This window comes from Amphiura filiformis, chromosome 2, assembly GCF_039555335.1.
Source record: "Amphiura filiformis chromosome 2, Afil_fr2py, whole genome shotgun sequence".
Classification (NCBI taxonomy): Eukaryota; Metazoa; Echinodermata; class Ophiuroidea; order Amphilepidida; family Amphiuridae; genus Amphiura; species Amphiura filiformis.
The window spans coordinates 15,939,264-15,960,743 of NC_092629.1; the positions used below are offsets into that span (position 1 = coordinate 15,939,264).

Sequence of the window (21,480 nt, forward strand, 5' to 3'; positions counted from 1 at the left end):
AAAAAACAATGTGGACTAATCCCAGAAAGTGAGGAAGGAAGCCACGTGTGAAACGAAATATTTTTTCTTTATTTGGCCTTCCAAAATGTTTGCCAATAATATCTTACAATAATATTTTGACAACATTTTAAACATATTTTTGTATTGTTTTTGTTTTCATACAAAACGTTTAACTTTAACGTTATCAAAATGTTTGGATCAAAACTAAAACGCGTTAAAAAACCTTTGCGTTTGCTGGGTAATTGGAATTTTAATTATGATTTTTCTTAAATATTTTCAGAAACCATAAATTTGTAACAAAATAATAAAAGTTGGTGCAAGCCGTAAAACATTAAACTTCCATATTAATAGCCTATTATGTGGTCATATTTTGGATCGAGCATATAGGCTTGCTTTCTTTTGGTAAAAAACAAACAAACATTTTGACAATATTGCAATAACAAGTCTAGGATAATGTCTGTTTGTATTTATGTTTGTTTGTATGGTGTTGGGGTTGTGTTAACAGTTTATTTGTTGGGTTAGTGTTTGTTTGTTTGTTTGTTTCGGAGTCCCCTGTTCTTTATTTTAATATTAATCTGATTTGGCTAATGACATTAATTATATAATTTCATGTCATAGTGGTAACAACAACAAAACAAAACAAAAATATTTTTATCACATGTAGACCTATTACCATGATTACTGAACTGATACCCGCAAATAATCAATTATCAAGGTTTCGTCACTTTTTCACTGTCTAGACATTCGAATTCCAAACATGAACAAATAATGACGTTTACATGGCTTAGGTTAATCTGACCGAGGACAGAATAATTTAGTCAGTAATTATTTTGTTGACAAATTACACATTAACAAATTACTTGGCATCATCACCCTATACTCGTCAATTACGTCAAATGCAAATACATATTAAATGTTAACATTCCTTTATACTCATTTTTTTTATCAGCATCATCATCATCATCATCATCGTCTGTATTAAAATCTACATCAACATCATCCTCATCATCACCATTATCATTATCATCTTCATCATCATCATCATCATCATTTCACCACCATCATCATCTATAATAAAACATTTAATACATCAACACCACCACCATCATCATCATTATCATCATCAACATCATCATCTATATTAAATCTACATCAACTACATTTATATCATCATCAACAACATACCATCATCATTATCATCATAAACGACATTATCATCATCATCTATATTAAAATCAACATCAACAACATCAACAGCATCATCATCACCACCATGATGGCACCCGGGGATGGCACCATCATCATCTATATTAAATCTACATCATTATTACCATCATCATCATCATTATCATTATTATCACTATTATATTGTTGAAGTTTGATATCTATTATAATTAATATTAAAAACCCTCTTTAAATATCAAAAATTAATCAAAACATAACATATCACGGTATGATTTTTTTTATTTTCCCCACAAAATGAAAAGTTTATCTTTCTGACACACAAAAACAATAATTATTTTTTAGAATCTGTGCATAGGATCTGGTCAGTGCCATAAATTTTGAATTTGTTGGGCCTTTTAATATTCCTTTTTAATATTAACCAATTTATGCCAAGTATAAATTATGTGCCTGATTCAAGGCTCGCGTTCGTCAAGTTTTTAATAGCTTTTAATAATCGTAATCAATTGCCAATAGGCATGATTATACCTCATCAGGAAATAACGTAAATTATGATTGGTTACCTCTTTCCGTGACGACAAAACTGTCCAATAAAGTACAAGCTATCTCAGAACCCGGGAAAGAGGTCATTTTATTCAAGTCGTGACTTTTCTATAAATACCTTGTGAAACATGTGTGTCGAACGTTGGTGCATTTATACTCTCCATGCCGGTACAGAGCAAGTTCGGCCTGTCTTGATATATCCAGTCCCCACTTGTGGAATATACACCGTAGTTTGCAATGGGATTTAGAGGAATAGAACAAAAAAACGGGACACATGAGAGGGCTGAATTTAGCGATTTTAGCGGCCATCCTGATCGTTAAGACAGTGAAGGTTTTGGGTGGACCAACCAACTCTCTTATAACAAGCAATTACGAGGGCTCGGACGTACTAACTCCAGTCTATAATATATCACATACAACAGAAGAGAGTCCAGGTCCAGCGGATTTGAATTTTGGTGAACCCGAGCTACCCCAAGACGAACTTCATGGAAAAGAGTCTACACCTTCCAAACCACAACAAAGCACCCCGAATGATCCGGGACAAACCGCAACACGTGCCGCGGCTGCTACTGGGCTTGATTCCAGGAGTACATCCCCTCCGTGCCCGGGTTGTCGACTCTATCAAGAAGATACAGAATTGGACAGAATCAACAGATTAGAAAGATTTAAAAATCGTATTTTACAAAAGTTGCAATTGACTAGACCACCAAACATATCAAACCCGATCATCAATTTACCTGATGAAGTATTTCAGATTGGACAAAATCAAAATAATCAGCCACCGCGGCATCAACATCATCATCGTGTGGCAGAGAAGACCGAATCGACATCCAAAGTGTATCTTTTTGCAGGTAAATAATGATAATAATCTAGAATAACTATATATATATATATAAACAAAAACACGCAATGTCCCCTGAAATATAAATATATAAATATCCAAGTTGTCCTTGTTCTTTAAATTCAGTTTATTTACACGACCAACCAAGCATTTTATTTTATACAGGTTTCCGCATATTTTTTTTTCTGCATACAAAGTGGTGTTAAAATTTTAAGTGTTCCAAGGAGAAGTAATTTATTGTTTTTAATATATATTGTCTTTCAAGTTCATGTGCAAAGTCTGCAAACCATTGTCTTTCGAAACAGATGGATGCCACAAGGGAGTAGATTAAGAATTAAGAATTTTGTAGTGATAAGTTTTTAAGAATCATTCTGTCAATAACATGATTATTATAGACCAAGTGACTGAGGTCGCCCACCTGTCCGCGAACTTTGCCGTTATCGTTGGCCAATCGCCAACATTAAAAGCTGCATTTTGTGATTTTATCGACAAAAAAGAGTAGGCCCTACTATTATATAGAAAATAAAGATATTGATCAATTGAAATTCATACACCCCCTGTAGAAGGTATATATGACCTTAATCTCCCGCACAGGGGGTATAGATTTCAAATGGAGTGTATATCAGGACCTCGGTTTCGGACCTACCAGTAATCTCCCACACCCCAGGGGCCTCCATGGATTCATGTTGAAATGGAAACGTGTCGTCTATCAGGACCTCGGTTTCCGCCATTTTGTTGTGTATTTTAACAAACACGTTATTTCTTATACCGATGCATTTTTGCAAATACATTATACATGATTTGCGATCGTTTGCAGGAAGAAACCGAGGACGGTTCCCTATTGCAGGTGGTCCGCGGTTTGAATGTGAAGTGCGAGTGTGTGTCCTCGTTTGCTGGCAAAAACAAACGCCGCACACACCCCCACTGCAATCTTTACATTCTCGAGCGTTCTGTCGGAAAATAAATTGGTCAGCAATTAACCAATCTAGTCGGTAGACCATATTTCGGGCTTTCCAGCGGGACGATTTAGGAATTTTGTACCCCTCGGCTCGCTGGTCCAGGTAAACCCCTGTTTATTGCAACTTTTATTTGTTACCACGTCATGAAATCAGATAATTATGAGCATTCTATCAATTTCAGGTCACCACCTGCCCAACACACCCCACCCCACCCCACATAAAATCATTTTGAAAATGTGTATGTGCAATGGACGTTTAAATCACGGTTGTATTTTCTTAAAATTGCATAATATGTGTCATCACTTCAGAGGAAATGGAACTGAGAAACAATATTATTGAGTAACACTAACATGTATTTACTAATCATGCTAATTGAAGATTTCCTCTTTTCTGTACTTTATGACTTTATACCTAAAGAAATAATTCCCGAATGTGTTACTGTGCTACTTCACATTAACGCAACTTAAAACAATATTTTTTAATATAGGCCTAATTGAAAAGAAATTTCTTCCCGGTAAATGGAGCTGGCCGTTCCGGTAAATGCCGAGAGGGTCACTCTGCCCCCACCCCTTAGGATCATCCATATCTTATCCATTATTCATCATGTTCATGCCTAAATATTTTGGTGTCATTTTAAAGTTTACTTTCTATTGGATTCTCACAAAGTACAATGTCAAAAATCAGAGGATGTTTAAAGACATTCCCACAACCCAATGGGGTTTCTGACCTTGTATAGTCATGGCTTTTGTACCATGTGGTACAGTTGATCATGCCTTCTAAACATTGGAATTGTGTGCAAATATCTGGTGTTTTAGATCCTATTATTTAACATTCATAACATCGAGACTTAGGAATAAAATTAATGCAGTGGGACAATATGAATGTTTCCTGTAAGAAAATCAAATATCAGTCCTAAGTCTCAACTATTAGCTTGTTGGCTGCAGTTTAAAATTAACCATTTTGTGTGTGTGGCAAAAGGGACTTTTGCCTTTAAAATTAGTAATTATATTGATCAACCATTTCCAAATCGCAATCAAAATAGTGCATTGTAGGAATGCCTTTAAAACCTCCTCTGGTCAAAATATTATTACTTGATCCTTTCGTTTGATCTCGCGAGCAGGTCACCATTGTCCACTTTAAAACCCCAGGGTTGTGAAAAATATAGTCATCAGTTGCCGACTCACCAGCTGATCAACAGCTGACCAGGGAATACTGAACAAAACAACCCATTCTAAACACGGAATCCGTCAAGAACTTCTGTCGCTACTATTAGCGATTGATATGGTCATTTTATAGATTAAGGGTAGATGCGGTATTGTTGGTCGAAGCAGCCGAAAAATCGAATTTTATTGTCTAAATCAATATATTATTGAAAAATAACACTTTGATGTTTTGCAAAAGTTCATTCTCAGCATGAAATTTGTTTTATTTTCAAACAGTTTTTTTTGTTCTATATAACCTATCTCAGCAGGGCAGGGGTACAAATCATATAGGAGTTTGAAAAATCTTGCTTAATTTATTGTTGTTAATGAGTTATGTACATTTTACAAAAGTGTTGTTTTTTCAGCCCTCTTTACAACATAACTCAAGAACCACAGGACCTATAAAAGCATTTCTGTGATATTTGAATTCTTCTACACGCTCGCAAGGAAATGAGTAATTTGCAATTTTGCCAAAGCTCACTACCATTCGAGAACTACCAAATCGCAACATTAAAATAGTGTATTACCTGTAACCGCGATAATGATCAAACGTATTAAACACTTGTCGCTAAATTTCTTGAGCAGTGTTAGAGACCATCTCGAGACCTGGTTTTGCGGGTCTCGGTCTTGATCTCGGTCTTGGATGTCAAGTTATCGGTCTCGATCTCGGTCTCGGACCCAAAAAGTTAAAAATGTTCGAGACCTGAAGAAAAAAAATGTGATTTTCTGTTGTTGTTCATCACAAAATTTTACCCTAAATTTCAATTAATGTTGAAACTCAAAATCATTCATATGTAAATAATCAAAATATGCGCCAAACTTGAATGTGTACCGTACTGCCAATCTTTTTTTTGACTGCATTATATATTAAAATGGCTCAAACTATTATAATGAGTAGTCAATACGTAAAGGTTTGCCCGAAATAAAATATGAAATGGCAAAATAATGCAGTATAATTAGGAGTGGGCTATAGATGGCTCATACTTTGTTTTATTTTCTAAACAGTTTTTTTTAACTTACATGTACATTTTATTTATAACCTATCTCAGCAATGAAATGACAAAATTTTTAGGCAGGGGTCTGAGAAAAAAGTGTTACTCACTAGCGCCACTCTTAAACTGTGTTTTCCATACTGATTGTTGATCTTTGTGGAGCGAAGCTATGTGGATTTGAGTACAAAATCCTTCATAGTAACAGTCTGCTCCTTTTCTGGCCTTGTTGTTTTCTAATCATTTTGGTGTCTAAATATATGTTTATGAGCTAAAGATACCTAATTTTGAAAGTTTCATGAAAATCGGACATTCGTTTTCTTAAAAATTGCCATTTTGGGACAAAATTGAGCGTGAGGGCGCTTTTCAAGATTTTGCGCAAATTTCTCTCCTTTCGGTATATTTTGTTGAGAATGTACAGATCTATGAAGATACACGCTGTTCAGTTTGATCTGCTCGAGAAATTTGAGCTTTTGACATCATAGCAGAAGTGTCAGTTTTCTTCTGTCCGCAACACTCATCAGAACGTTCATTTGGATGCCACCATTGATTGTATATGATAAAACTTTGGTAATACTCACTCGTCGTTGACCCCAAAACATGTGTTTTTCCTATAGCAAATATTGAAGGAACATTCAAACAGTTTTACGGACAAAAGTCTAATTGTGATAAAAATCAAATTTCTTGAGCAGTTTGAACTAATGATCATCTTCATAGCTATTAACTTAAAAACAGCGAATGGATGTTAACTTTCGAAAGATCATGAAAAGCGCCCTCATGCTCAATTTTGACCCAAAATGTTCATTTTTAAGAAAACGCAATGTCCAATTTTTATGCAACTTCCAAAATTAGGTATTTTGAGCTCATTTACATATATTTAGACACCAAAATCATAGCAACATGCCAGAAAAGGACTACTTTGAAGGATTTTGTACTCGAATCCACCCCCTCAACAATGATAAGGTATGGTGATACAAGAGGGCGCTGCACACTTTTTTCTCGGACACCAGGCCAAAAATTTTGCCATTTCATATTGAGATAGGGTAAAAGGAATAAATAAAAGGGCGACACTGTGGCCCTGCACAGGCCCGTAGGGCTATTTATTGGTGTACGACCGGCTCATAAACGGACCTTATGTAATGTAAGGGCTTATTTTCAACGTTTTTACAGAAAAAAAGTGGACCTTTTCTTTCGGATTGGCATTTTGTCACATTAATGCTAATCAATTTAACAACATCAAAGACGAGAGGGCGCTAGACCATTAAAAACAGCGGAGTACCATAATCTTGTCTCATCTAGCCTTTATTGACACAGGCATCCATCCACCTCTATTGGAATAAGCTGATTGGTAACAAAGTTAACAATGAATTCAAGTTACAGATCAACTCACTTAATCCCTTTCGTTTTCGTTTCTGAACAATAGACTTACGAAAACTGAAAAGATAAAAAGACCCTACAGCCTGATTGGAGCAATTTAAAATTTTACCTGACCTTTGACCTCAGATGACTTTTACGGTTTCCCCATACTCCCCCATCAGAGAAATTGAAAAATGACGCTAGCATAATATGGACAATATAAGTGTGCTCTTTTATTTGATGATATAAAATATGAAAACATTGTAAGGAACACCTGAGGTTTTGACTTTTAAACCCTACATTTTGGTCAAAAATTGTGCTTGGATAGGTCGTTTTCAACAGATTTACCACATTCGCCTTGCTATAATCATTGAATTGCGTTATCTGTTGACGTAATGAAAAAAGTGTTTTTAGGGGAAGTGTTAGCTTTCGTTCAATATTTAAAAAATCTGATTTGATGAAGGAAACACTTGAGGTTTTGACAAAAACCAATCACAGATGCCTATTTTCCACTAGATTTCACACAGCTCTTATGATGCTATGCACTCAATCGTGTAGTATAAACACAGACTGCGCAGAGTCGAGACTCGCTGTGCTTGGAAATATCTGTGTACTCGGGTGTATCGAGGTGGAAACTGTGCGTAGATGCATTTATAAGAGAATCGTTTTGAAGCCAAACCTTTTTATATGAGCCTTCTATACTGATCTGTTCTAGGATATGTGCTTCAAAACCTATGTCATGAACTGGCATGGGTTTCTGATATTCAGCATGTTCAGTACGGCTTTGCTATTTCATGTAGGCTAGTTCATGAAGTTTAAGTATATGGACTTCACCGAACACCAACAGCAACGTTGTAACTTTTACCTGCTTTTGTTATTTCTTTTCAGATGATCAGGGATGCGAAAATACCTCGAAGGAGAGACGAATTAGAGAGACTACACAATGTTTTAGATTCCCTATTTCACCAGCAACTAAAGAGCAAACGCTAGCTTCTGCCCAACTGTGGGTTTATCTTCCTCCACGTAACGCAACGACGAAGCAGTTGAGGAACATAGTAGCAACACTCCCAGCAGAGTATTATGATGCTAGGTATACGTTAGCAGTAAAAGAAGACTTCATCGGTGATGGTTGGGTGGAACTCCCTTTGCGCCATGCTATCAAACGCTTTGTGAAATCCCAACATTACATAGAAATACAAAGCAAACCTACTCCTGTTGGTACTGAAGGTCCTGTACGTCCAATTCTTGCAATGACGTATGCTATGAAGAATCGTGAACGCAGACAGTCTAGCCAGAACCCCAACGGTAACAGATGCAATCCAAGACATTCATGTTGCATGAGGTCGCTACAAGTGACTTTTGCAGAAATTGGTTGGGACTGGATACTCCAACCTCCGTCTTACACTGCCAATTATTGTACTGGAGTCTGCAACACTGCGAATCCACATGGCGAGTACCGTAATCATCATTCTCACCTTCTCACCACGTGGCTTCTTAACCAGCCTGCAAGTAGCACAAGGTCTATCCCGTCCTGTTGTGTTCCGTCATCTATGGGGTCTCTTGATATAATATTTCAAGATGATAATGGGGTGGTTAATCGTACTACATTATCAGATATGACGGCCAACGGGTGCCACTGCGTCGTTAATTGAACATTGATATATAATATTCGCCGTTATCGTCGATCGTTTTTGCGCAAGCTAGACGAGTTCATCGTGGGCAATAACGATCTGCGAGTCGACGATGCAAATGACTATGGGAATTGCCAAAAATGTGAATTGATAAACAAGTAATGAATAATCATGGTCAATGATTTGAATATTTTTTTAAGCTGGATCTTTTCCATTATATCATTATTACATAACAATTTTCTACGTTTGGCTTGTCTACTGTGGTTTATCATTGGGATGGGCTTGTCCAGCTGGGAGTGAAATGTCGGGTTATATAAAGGGTATAATACGTTTTCATAACATTAAAAACATTTTTCGATAATCTACTGCCCAGCAAACAAAAAATGTTTTACAGAAAACGTTCAAATGTCGGGTTATATACAACCCTACATTATAATACGTTTTCATAACATTAAAAACATTTTTTGATAATCTACTGCCCAGCAAACAAAAAATGTTTTACAGAAAACGTTCAAATGTCGGTAACTCGGGTTATATAAAGGTTATGAAAACTTTTTAATAACATTCCAAAAACAATTGTGAAAACTTGATACAAAACATTCTAAACAGAATGTTTATTTTGTGGTTGACAATATATTTTGCAAAAATGTTTGCCCAAATATTTGAAATAACGTTTTAAGAATGTTTTCATGACACAGTTTATAACCCGACATTTAAATGATATTAAAACGTTTTGAAAAAAACATTTTAAGAACATTTCTGTGTTTGCTGGGTTCAAATATTTTAACATAATGTTATTTAAGTGTTGACAAAATATTCGGCAAAAAAATGTTTGCAAAAATAGTTTACAATATCATTTTGAAAGCATTTTAAAAATACAAAACGTTTTAAAACGTTTTCATGACCTTTATATAACCCGACATTTAATGTTATTAAAACGTTTTTACCTAAACCAAAACCCAAAAATATAACTTATTTTAAAACGTTTTTGTGTTTGCTGGGTTTCCACTAATGTAGGAAAACTAGATGCTAACTCAAAAACCATCCCATAGCGCCATGCACTATTTTTCAGAGTCTTGGTTTAGCAGCGACTAAATTCTTGACTAAAAACTAATAGCTTGGCGTCTAAATTCAGCGTAGTGTTTACAATCCTCACTGAATGAAGACGTGGTAATGGGGTCGCAAGCTACGTCGCGTCGTTGCTAAACCAAGGCTCTGAAAAAGGCAACTTTTTAAGAAAAATGTCAAAATATCAGCTTTGCACTGCTTACGATTTTCTGAAATAGTTCCAAACAAAATTCATGATAATTCGGAAGAAATATTATTAAATTAAATAGGAGTACCCACCGTATACATCCATTATTTGTCAGTATAGATTAAAGTCTTTATGATCATGATGATACCCACTCAGCCGTGAAAAAGGTGATTGTTTCAAAAGTGGTGTCATTGTAAAGGGTGATAAATTAGCTATTTATTTATAATGCAATACTAGTACGATAATGAACATGATGAACATGTCACAAATAATCTGAGATATAGCAGCGACGTAGCTTGCGACACTATCACGGCGTCTAAATTCAGCGTAGTGTTTACAATCCTCACTGAATGATGACGCGGTAATGGGGTCGCAAGCTACGTCGCGTCGTTGCTAAACCAAGGCTCTGAAAAAGGCAACTTTTTAAGAAAAATGTCAAAATATCAGCTTTGCACTGCTTTCGATTTTCTGAAAAAATTCATGATAATTCGGAAGAAATATTATTAAATTAAATAGCAGTACCCACCGTATACATCCATTATTTGTCAGTATAGATTAAAGTCTTTATAATCATGATGATACCCAAGTCCCAAGTGGGGAATGGGGCATAATAGTGCTGCGACAAAGGTAGTACGGATATGAGAGCGTGCACGGATCAGACAGCGCAAATATTAAACAGTAATTAAAACTCGTCAACAACACTCACTTTTTTAACCGAATATTTCAGAGAAACCATCCGTCATCAGCGGTGTAATGCTGTTGGTAGACTGACTGATGATTCTCCAGTGTTTCTAGATGTTGCTGACAATGTCCTTTGTGATGGTGTTTCTAGAAATAAACCTGGCTGATTAACACGCCCCATACTGTCACAGGAGGGTGAGAGTTAATCAGGACAATAACTCAGGCAGGGGCGTAGCCAGCTTTCTTGGTCAGGGGGGCAAAATAAAATTTTGGGGGCACAGACGAAAAAAATTGCAGTTGCATCATACAATACATAGAGACTGTATGTCTTCGAGCTTCCCGAAAAGGGCCTTATTAGGATGATGTGCGCGCGTAGCGCGAAAAAAATGGTATTTTACACTATTTTCTCCCATTATCCGGCTAAAAAGGGCTTTATTGTTACAATGTGCGCGCGTAGCGCTGAAAAATTTTGTATTTTACACTATTTTGGCCCTGAATTTTGCTAGAAAAGGGGCTCCTTGCCCTTTTCCTTTGCCCTCCTGATTTTCTCTTTCATTTTTTGTCAGAGGGGCACTTTTTCTTTCATTTTTTGTCAGGGGGGGCACTCTGCCCCCCCATTTGAAACAATCAACCTTTTTACGGTTGAGTACACGTCTTGTGAATGTAGTGGGGTCTCAATGTGCCTAATTGACCATTTTTGGTGCTCAAATAACACTAGTCACTAACCTCAATAGTGGGTGGAAAAACCATACGCAGTCACAACAGTCTGCCACCTCCTCCTCATGCTGCTCATGCAGCTTGGTCAAACTTTGCTGTGGGATGGTATTTTATTCTTCAACCAGGATTCATCGCAGGTCATTCACGCACAGTACATGTACAACCAAGCTGGTCGCGCGGGGTCGCACAAGTGTTCAATCGGGTTGAGGTATGAGCTGATGGCAGGCCATTCCATTCTCTCTAATCCCATATTCTGTAGGTAGTCGTTGATTACCCTGGCTCTGTGGGGTGAGTGTTGTCATCTTGGAGGATTGTATTAGGTCCCAGATTGCGAAGATATCCATGGATTGCAGCTTGCAGGACAGAGTAATAGTAAATTTGGCACATTCTGTTTGAGACTCCACTACATTCACAAGACGTGCACTCAGCCGTGAAAAAGATGATAGTTTCAAAAGTGGTGTCATTGTAAAGGGTGATAAATTAGCTATTTATTTATAATGCAATACGATATGAACATGTCACAAATAATCTGAGATACAGATGCTTGAAAAAAATTTCCAAAGTTTTGTTGAGGAGTTTACATAGTCAAGCTAAATAAATGTGATGCGTAGTCACCGTACAATAGTTTGTAAAGTACTATACTTATGATAAATCGGGAACATTAACAAATCAATGTTTTTACTTACCGGTATTACAAGTACAACATGAATATTAAAGACAGTCGGTCATTTCAAATGTTTAGTTTTAGTTTTAGTTTTGGTTTTGGTCACGTGGTTTCCTATTATCCTGCCTAACCACTTGATTCACAAGATATCGAATACTTTGTTTCTACCTTTTGTTAAAAACTGAACATTTGTATCAGGCAGATTCGGTTTTCGTTTCAGTTTCTTATAAGTGGTGTTAAAGGAAATCTGTACCATAAACTAATCAATGGCTATATAGTTGCAATAATAATAAAAACAACAAACAGTAAAAGTCCCAAGCATATACGTCCAAAATAAAGGAGAAATTCTTAATTCTTTACGACGATCAGCGGTAAGTTTGCAATCCATGGTGGCTGCCATATTGATACCCGATGTGTTTTTATTACGCTGTAACGGCACCCCGATTTTAAAACCAGCGAAATCCGTGCCACAAGCCTCGTCCCTCGTGAACTTTGGTGACACGAAGCGAATACTACCAAAGTTCAGATTCAACATTCGTTCAAAAGAAAACGCGACAATTTTTACCCATAAAAATACAGAAGAACATACAAAAATGTATTTTAAGTAATATTTATGATCAACAATGTCTTTTGAGAACGAAAAGTGTCAAAACAGCACTAAAACCAAAATTCGCTGTGAGGGTCGCGAATGCCATACAGCAACACACGCTCGCCGAAGGTAGCCGAGGGTCTGTGTGAAAGGTTACACTACCGCTTGTGGCAGAAAGCATTCGCAAGCAGCTATCATGGCGGCTTCCATGAATCGCAGAAACGAAGGATTAAAAGTGCTTTTTCTTTGTTAGGAATATTCCGAAATTCATAATAGACCGTCTGGTATGTTCAATTTAGGGCAGAGAAGATGTAAGAAAAGGAGGGAGAACAGAATTACATCCTTGAGATAATCCCGTAGGTAATCCTGTCGCACCTATTCATAGTCCTTTATTCTCAAGTAGTTACACATCTACTTGAAAGTAGCCTTTGATCATGTTGATGTGATGTGTGTTGCCGACCACGGTTGATTAATTTTCACTCCAGAATTGGAAATATTTCCAATGTTTCTATAGAGAATTCCTTGAAAATATGACACGTGTGTGTTAAGTAGCTGTTGCTCTGATGGGATACCACACGTGGATACTACAAGAAAGAAATGTAGTTTTGTAAAATTCCTAAAAAATCAGCCCATTTTGCAACATTATATTAATTATTTAGGGAGAGTGTTTTAGGATTTTGTTAGAAAAGGGATGATTGTTGATCATGTTTATTTTATTGTTTTATGTATTTTCCTGTCATTTCCTGCAAACCTAATAAAGATATTTTGATAATTGAAAATAGTCTGTATCATAAATCGTAGAGGTTGAAAGAGTCAACAAGCGTCAGAAATTATAATTTGCCATGGAACTTCGGTCATATTTTATTTGAAATATAACTGGATGTTAGGGTCTGCATGCATGGTATGCATAGTATGATGATATACAGACACTGACCTTTCCCTAAAACTAGTAAGCAGCAACTTGTGTATCACACCCATCATGGGTTCGACCCCCTTTGTTGTCTTTTATTGTTAAACCTGAATAGCGTGATTACTTTTGAATGAGCGGCAGCACATATTTTGTTTGAGGATAGCTGGATCTATCTCCTTTTCCTCACATCTTCTCTGGTTTGAAGCAGGAAAGTTGAAAAGGAAGGAGGAAGAACGGAATTATATCCTTGAGATAATCCCGTAGGTTATCCTGTCGCACCTATTCATAGTCCTTTATTCTCAAGTAGTTACACATCTACTTGAAAGTAGCCTTTGATGTGATGTGTGTTGCCGACTACAGTTGATTAATTTTCACTCCAGAATTGAAACCATATCCAATGTTTCTATAGATAATTCCTTGAAAGTATGACACGTGTGTGTTAAGTACCTGATGTTGCTCTGCAGGGATACCACACGTGGATACTATAAGAAAGAAATGTAGTTTTGTAAAGATTCCAAAAAAAATCCGCCCATTTTGGAACATATTTTAATTATTTAGGAGAGTGTTTTAGGATTTTGTTAGAAACGGGATGATTTTTGATCATCTATATTTTATTGTTTTAATGTATTTTCCTGTCATTTCCTGCAAACCTAATAAAGATATTTTGATAATTGAAAATAGTCTGTATCATAAATCGTAGAGGTTGAAAGCGTAACCAAGCGTGCAAAATTATTATTTGCCATGGAACTTCGGTCATATTTTATTTGAAATAAACTGGATGTTAGGATCTGCATGCATGGTATGCATAGTATTGATGGTATACAGACACTGACCTTTCCCTAAAACTAGTAAGCAGCAACTTGTGTATCACACCCGTCATGGGTTCGAACCCTTTTGTTGTATTTTATTGTTAAACCTAAATAGCGTGATTGCTTTTGAATGAGCGGCAACACACATATTTTGTTTGAGGATAGCTGGATCTATCTCCTTTCTTTACATCTTCTCTGGTTTGAAGTTACATGATCTTAGTATACAAAAGAAATGTTTAAATTTCGCAGTGCAATATTCACGAGGAGAGAAATCGAGCATGGCAATCTACATTGAAAGACGTGGTTTAGACCATCGAAATATTTGCATTCGACATTACAAAAGGGGCGACTATTGTAATTGTATAGGTGCTATAAACAAAATCGACTCATGTCCTTAATCCCATGTACCAGAATCGATGGAAGGCCATTATAATGACTTCTAATAAGCTAATGACTTTTACTCAGAAGCTGTGTTCACACATGCACTTATTACCGGTAATATTTTTTCTAGGCTTATGTCCGATCGAATTAAATATTTCCGCTAATCCCTTAGTGCGTCCACATTTGTCGGCAATAGCGCTATACGCTGGCGAAGTTACGTAATAATCGGATTAACTACCATAGCAATAGGTGAATCATGCTGATTAGTTGCACCTGTAAGATTAGTATCTTTGAAAAGACCGGTATTGTATTCAATCTATGATTGCAGACATACAGGTGATGAGTGCAACCTGCTTGTAGTACAGCGCGAAATGTTCAAAATTGTTTTCACCTATTGCTATGGTAATTAATCCGATAAATGATGTAACTTCGCCAGCGTATGCCTGACGTGTTATGTCCGTTAAAGCCTATTACCGGTCATAAACCCTTCTTTCTACATGAGCATCATCAGAAAATTTAACCCGATTTTAAATGTTTTCACTGAAAATTCACTTTCAATAAACGCCCCTCTTTAGAACAAATTACAGACAATGCGGTAGGTATGTCATGTAAGAAAAATGAAAATTCTAAAGTTCCAAAATTAAGACCAATTTTGTATTTATGTAGGTTCTATTATTATTATTATTATTGTTATTATTATTATTATTATTATTATTATTATTATTATTATTATTATTATTATTATTATTATTATTATTATTTTAGTTTGACAAAGTAGTCCCATTTTACAGTAGACTTAGCTCTATATCGCACTTTATACATGTAGGCCCTACTATGGTGGACATCTTTGAAAAAATGACAAAAATAAAAAAATTACACTGACTCCCATCATCATGCTATTTTTTTCTTGGGGGTCCCAAAATTACAAAAAGTCGGCTTCAATTTCGGCAGCAAATATTTTATGACCCCCCCCCCCCACCGTTTACACCCCCTCCCCCCAAAAAAACCAGGCATCAGTCTTTTTGAATAAAATAAACACACTATCTGTAGTCATGCTGTGTTGTGACTCCTACATTTTGGTCATCAAAATTTTATGACACCCCTATTTTTCTTTCCGTATATATTTGGGACCCCTAATCATCTTATAAAATGCAATTGCATGCCTTTCTGTTATCATGCTTATGGCTTAATAAATGTCATCTCCATCTACATCCAGGGCCATACTGCCCCCCCACTGAACCCTCTGGGGTTAACATTTGCTACCCCCCCCCCAAACTCGTGTAGGTTATCCCAATAAGGATGGTCAATTGCTCCTGCGCCTGAATTTTTCACCCGATCATGGAGGGTGCGATGGAGAGTTTTCAGTGCCTTTATCACTACAGGTATATCTGCTCCCCGACCGTATCGGGACCCCCCCCCCTTGTCATGTAGGCCTAATAGCGTGGCTATCTCCTCCCAAAGCTTTTTTTATCCCAGAAATACTTTCCGTGTCTCTCCAAATTTTGAGTATAGCCAATGTTTCCTTGTCATTCCAATTGACCCCTCTATGGAAACGGGAAATCACAAGCAGCAAATAAAAAAAGAAGCTAAAAGGGAAATGTAAGAAAGAACAGATTTTAATGTTCATTTTCAATGATTCTACCTGTTCAGTAATTCTTCCTGTTATAGTGAACGCTCCCATTTACTCATCTAACGGTGATGTCCGAAAAAATAATCGCATCCCCAGGCCTTGCCGTTTGAGGCGAGCGATCGCTCTCGCTCGCCGCCGCTCGCCCAAACTCGATTTTTAGTGAGCGATTTTCCACTCGCCATAGACACTAAATATCACTCGCTGCGAATCTCCCAAAATCAGTCACTGAATCAGCCATTTCAGTATTTAATCGATGCTGTACTCCCTCCAAGCGTAGAAAGTGAAAAATGTTAGCGCGCTTCGCGCGCATTTCAACATAAATGTACATAAATACCGTGTCAAGACAGAAACTCTACTTGATTATTTCCTAAATAAGTGATATTTGTGAAAATGCGACCACTCGCCTACAATCATGCTAGCGAGTGATTAACCACTCGCCTTTAAAATCTAAACGGCAAGGCCTGCATCCCGCTAGTTTATATTAATATTTGCAGCTGCAGCCATAAATTACTCTGCTTAAAATTTTCCGCGAGTGATATAGGCCTACTCACAATTATATCCGACAGCCCAATAGTGCTGCGTGTCCACACGTAATTACTATTACCGGACGTAACGTTTCAATCGGTCTTAACAGCGCTTAACTCTGGTTATCTTCAGCCTTAAATTGTCGGATTTAAAGCACATTACGTCGGATATAGTAATTTTTTTAATATCCGACGCTCATTCACACTGCCACTTATATCCGATACTATTACCGACGTAATTTAAGTCCGGTAATAGTCCGACTGTGTGAACACGACGAGTCGGCAATAGCTTTATGTCCGACGTGTTTATATCCGAGCTATTACCGGTCATAACTAACCGGAAATGGTCAGCAGAGCTAATGTCTCCTTCTCTTGCCAGTTCATTCCTCTATTGCGTTTGATATTCGCACCTGCATCCATGATGATTTTGTTTTATCTCTCACTGGTCACACTATTTATACTCTGCTTCAAATCAGTTGCGCGAGTGATTTAATTTAACCCGGAAGTGTTCTTCACGCTGAATCACGCAGAAAGGTGAAAGGTCACAGTTATATCCGACAGCCCAAAAGCGCTGTTCAGTGTTCACACGTAATTACTATTACCGATCGTAACGTTTCGATCGGTCTTAACAACTCTTAACCCTGGTCATCTTCGGATTTAAATTGTCGGATTTAAACCACATTACGTCGGATATAGTTATATCCGACGCTCATTCACACTGCCACTTATACCCGATACTATTACCGACGTAATTTAAGTCCGGTATTAAGTGGTTTAAGTCCGACTGTGTGAACAAGGCTAGAGAAGATGTAAAGAAAGGAGATAGATCCAGCTATCCTCAAACAAAATATGTGTGTTGCCGCTCATTCAAAAGCAATCACGCTATTTAGGTTTAACAATAAAATACAACAAAAGGGTTCGAACCCATGACGGGTGTGATACACAAGTTGCTGCTTACTAGTTTTAGGGAAAGGTCAGTGTCTGTATACCATCAATACTATGCATACCATGCATGCAGATCCTAACATCCAGTTTATTTCAAATAAAATATGACCGAAGTTCCATGGCAAATAATAATTTTGCACGCTTGGTTGCGCTTTCAACCTCTACATCAAAATATCTTTATTAGGTTTGCAGGAAATGACAGGAAAATACATTAAAACAATAAAATATATATGATCAAAAATCATCCCGTTTCTAACAAAATCCTAAAACACTCTCCTAAATAATTAATATATGTTCCAAAATGGGCGGATGTTTTTGGAATCTTTACAAAACTACATTTCTTCCTTTTAGTATCCACGTGTGGTATCCCTGCAGAGCAACATCAGGTACTTAACACACACGTGTCATACTTTCAAGGAATTATCTATAGAAACATTGGATATGGTTTCAATTCTGGAGTGAAAATTAATCAACCGTAGTCGGCAACACACATCACATCAAAGGCTACTTTCAAGTAAATGTGTAACTACTTGAGAATAAAGGACTATGAATAGGTGCGACAGGATAACCTACGGGATTATCTCAAGGATATAATTCCGTTCTTCCTCCTTCTTTTTCAACTTTCCTGCTTTTACTGAAGCAATTTTTACTGGAAAAAGTAGAAGATAGGGGGAGAAGAGATTGTGTGTGTGGTGTATGTGGGAGGGGGGTGTGGGGGGAGGTAAGGGGGTAAGGGCAGGGAGAAAGAGATGGGAGACAGCATTGGAAGTAAAAAAAGAAGGTGGAGGAGAGCTCGAGATAGAGGAGATATTGAATGGAGGGGAGGGAGAAGGAGACACTTAAGGAAGAGGTGGTTATATAGGTGGGGGAGAGGGGAGCCCCCTCTTAAAGAGGTATGGATTGTGCTTACCGGGGATAATAAACTAATTCATAATCAAATCATCTCCATGCATCGTTTTTGTTTCATACAAACAAACAAAGCCCCCACCCCACCCCATCCTTCAATATCGCGCATGTATATGATTTCTAGGCCTAGAACCAAGGGGGTGACACTAAATTCACGGTTGTTCTATTAGCAACGCAAAACCTATGACAAATTCAGCTGGTTTACTAGCTAGAAAGTGAGGCCAGTTATCGATCTATTATGAATAATTCATGTTTGACCCCTTGGATCATGTTAATTGATATTGGCAAATAACAACGTTGTTAGTTTTGCGAACTTTGCCTGTTCAATGAGAGTATAGCGCGCCCCCAATACATCTGGGCACAAACCAGGCAAAAATGATCCAGTTTAATGAAATGGCGGACGGGTATTCCAATCAGGCACCAGTGATATGTTTTTCAAAGAAAGTCTACTAATTTGATATGAAATGACATTTTGCAATAGCAAAGTCAAAATTAGGACTTGCTGTCAATAATATGAAGGAAATATGTGACAGAGGCAAGGTGTGAAACAAGTAGTATTTAAGTTATAATAACCTTTGATACCCGACCTGACCTTCCATCATGGCGCCTTATTCGTCTTATGTATTTCTATTATGCTCTCAAGTAAAATAAAATACCAATCTGCACCAAGCAGACAGTATGTTACTTGGCTCCCAGCATGAATTATTGATTTTATACGGAGGTAAAGAAATGCACAGTGTATGTGCAAGCCGTGCATCAATAATCCAAATATTTACGGTAAATCTGAATCTACCAAAAAAACGTTGACAACGTAAATAAAGCAGCAAGTTTAAAAAGCCCCACCTCGGCTCACTTTTTGAAACTTGGTCCCATTTGTAAAACGTACTGATTTCCTGGGACTGATTTAAACTTTATCATAATATTATCAACTTCAAACATTTCCAGATGTGTTATGTGTCTTTAATGTGCCGATGCGATATTAATTTGTAAGATCAGAAAGGTTGTAATCTTGCTCTTGCATGGTAAGTCAACATCCTATATATGTTTTGTTTTAGAATATTAATTTCATGATTAATGATCGAATTAAATGAATAACAATTAGGCATATAATGCCAGTCATGCTATTATTAAAACGTTATAACTTGTTGGAAACGCTGTATTTTGTTTTAAAAAAATAAAATAAAAACGCCGATTTTGCTGTTGATGTTCAAAATGGGACCAAGTTTCAAAAAGTGAGCCGAGGTGGGGCTTTTTAAACTTGCTGCTTTCTTTACGTTGTCAACGTTTTTTGGTAGATTTCCTTTCTTTTTATGAATGAAGCCGAGTAGCTCCAAGCTTGAAAAGTCATCCGGTTACGAAGTTCTCTATAAGACGAATAAAGCGAAAAATAGAAGTTTGAATAATATTATCCTTGATTTCTGACAATAAAAAATACGAGTATATGTAGCTAGACCTATAACTAAAATGTACCTGGTTCTTTGTAGCCCTGGGGCAATCATTTAGTTGGATATCCAAATTTCGCCGTTTGTGATTCTTTGTAGCCCTGCAGGCAATCTAGTTGGATATCTCTATTGAGCGGCGGTTGTTGGCGGTCTTTCGCGGTTCGTGGTATTCCTTTATTCTTCAAGCCCTGTCCTCTATCGGGGCTAATTTATTGTTTAAGCTTGTTGGATATCCATATTTCGCGGTGTGTGGTTCTTTGTAGCCCTGCGGGGCAATCTAGTTGGATATCCAAATTTCTCCGTTTGTGGTTTTTTGTAGCCCTGCAGGCAATCTAGTTGGATATCTCTATTGAGCGGCGGTTGTTGGAGGTCTTTCGCGGTTTGTGGTTATAATTTTCCTTATCCTTCAAGCCTTGCTCTCTATCGAGGGCTAATTTATAGTTAAAACTTGTTGGACATCCATATTTCGTGGTTTGTGGTTCTTTGTAGCCCTGCGGGGCAATCTAGTTGGATATTTCTATTGAGCGGCAGTTGTTGGCGGTTTTTCGCGGTTTGTGGTTTAAATTTGTAGGATATCCATATTTCAAGATTTGTGGTTCCTGAGTCCTGCGGGGCAACCTAGCTGGATATCCACATTTCGCGGTTTGGTGTTCTTTGTAAATTCCCTTTAATTTCGGGCCGCCCCTCCTCTACATCCCGAGGATGCTTTTCAATAATTTAAATTATACGGTGTCAAAAATTACTATTACTTGGTATGATAATTTATCTTACCATGTTGACTTATATTGTTTGTTAAGGCAACTTTCGCGGTTCGTGGTTATAATTTCCCTAAATCCTTCAAGCCTTGCACTCTATCGAGGGCTAATTTATAGTTAAAACTTGTTGGACATCCATATTTCGCGGTGTGTGGTTCTTTATAGCCCTGCGGGCCAATCTAGTTGGATATCCAAATTTCGCGGTTTGTGGTTCTTTGTAGCCCTGCGGGGCAATCTAGTTGGATATTTCTATTGAGCGGCAGTTTTTGCCGGTTTTTCGCGGTTTGTGGTTTTAATTTGTAGGATATCCATATTTCAAGATTTGTGGTTCCTGAGTCCTGCGGGGCAACCTAGCTGGATATCCAAATTTCGCGGTTTGGGGTTCTTTGTAGCCCTTCGGGGCAATCTAGTTGAATATCCCTATTGAGCGGCGGTTGTCGGCGGTCTTTTGAGATTTGTGGTTTTAATTTTCCCTTTAATTTCGGGCCGTCCCTCCTCTACATCCCGAGGATGCTTTTCAATAATTTAAATTATACGGTGTCAAAAATTACTATTACTTGGTATGATAA

General features: G+C 37.3%; 1 protein-coding gene across 1 annotated transcript; it reads left to right on the forward strand.

Moving 5' to 3' along the window:
• Positions 1 to 1,860: 1,860 nt before the first annotated feature.
• On the forward strand, positions 1,861 to 9,111 carry LOC140145938 (inhibin beta E chain-like). Its single transcript, XM_072167678.1, has 2 exons — positions 1,861 to 2,576; positions 7,961 to 9,111. Exons 1-2 carry the CDS (start codon positions 2,000 to 2,002, stop codon positions 8,722 to 8,724), a joined length of 1,341 nt encoding a protein of 446 aa, XP_072023779.1. The 5' UTR covers positions 1,861 to 1,999; the 3' UTR covers positions 8,725 to 9,111.
• Positions 9,112 to 21,480: the final 12,369 nt, after the last annotated feature.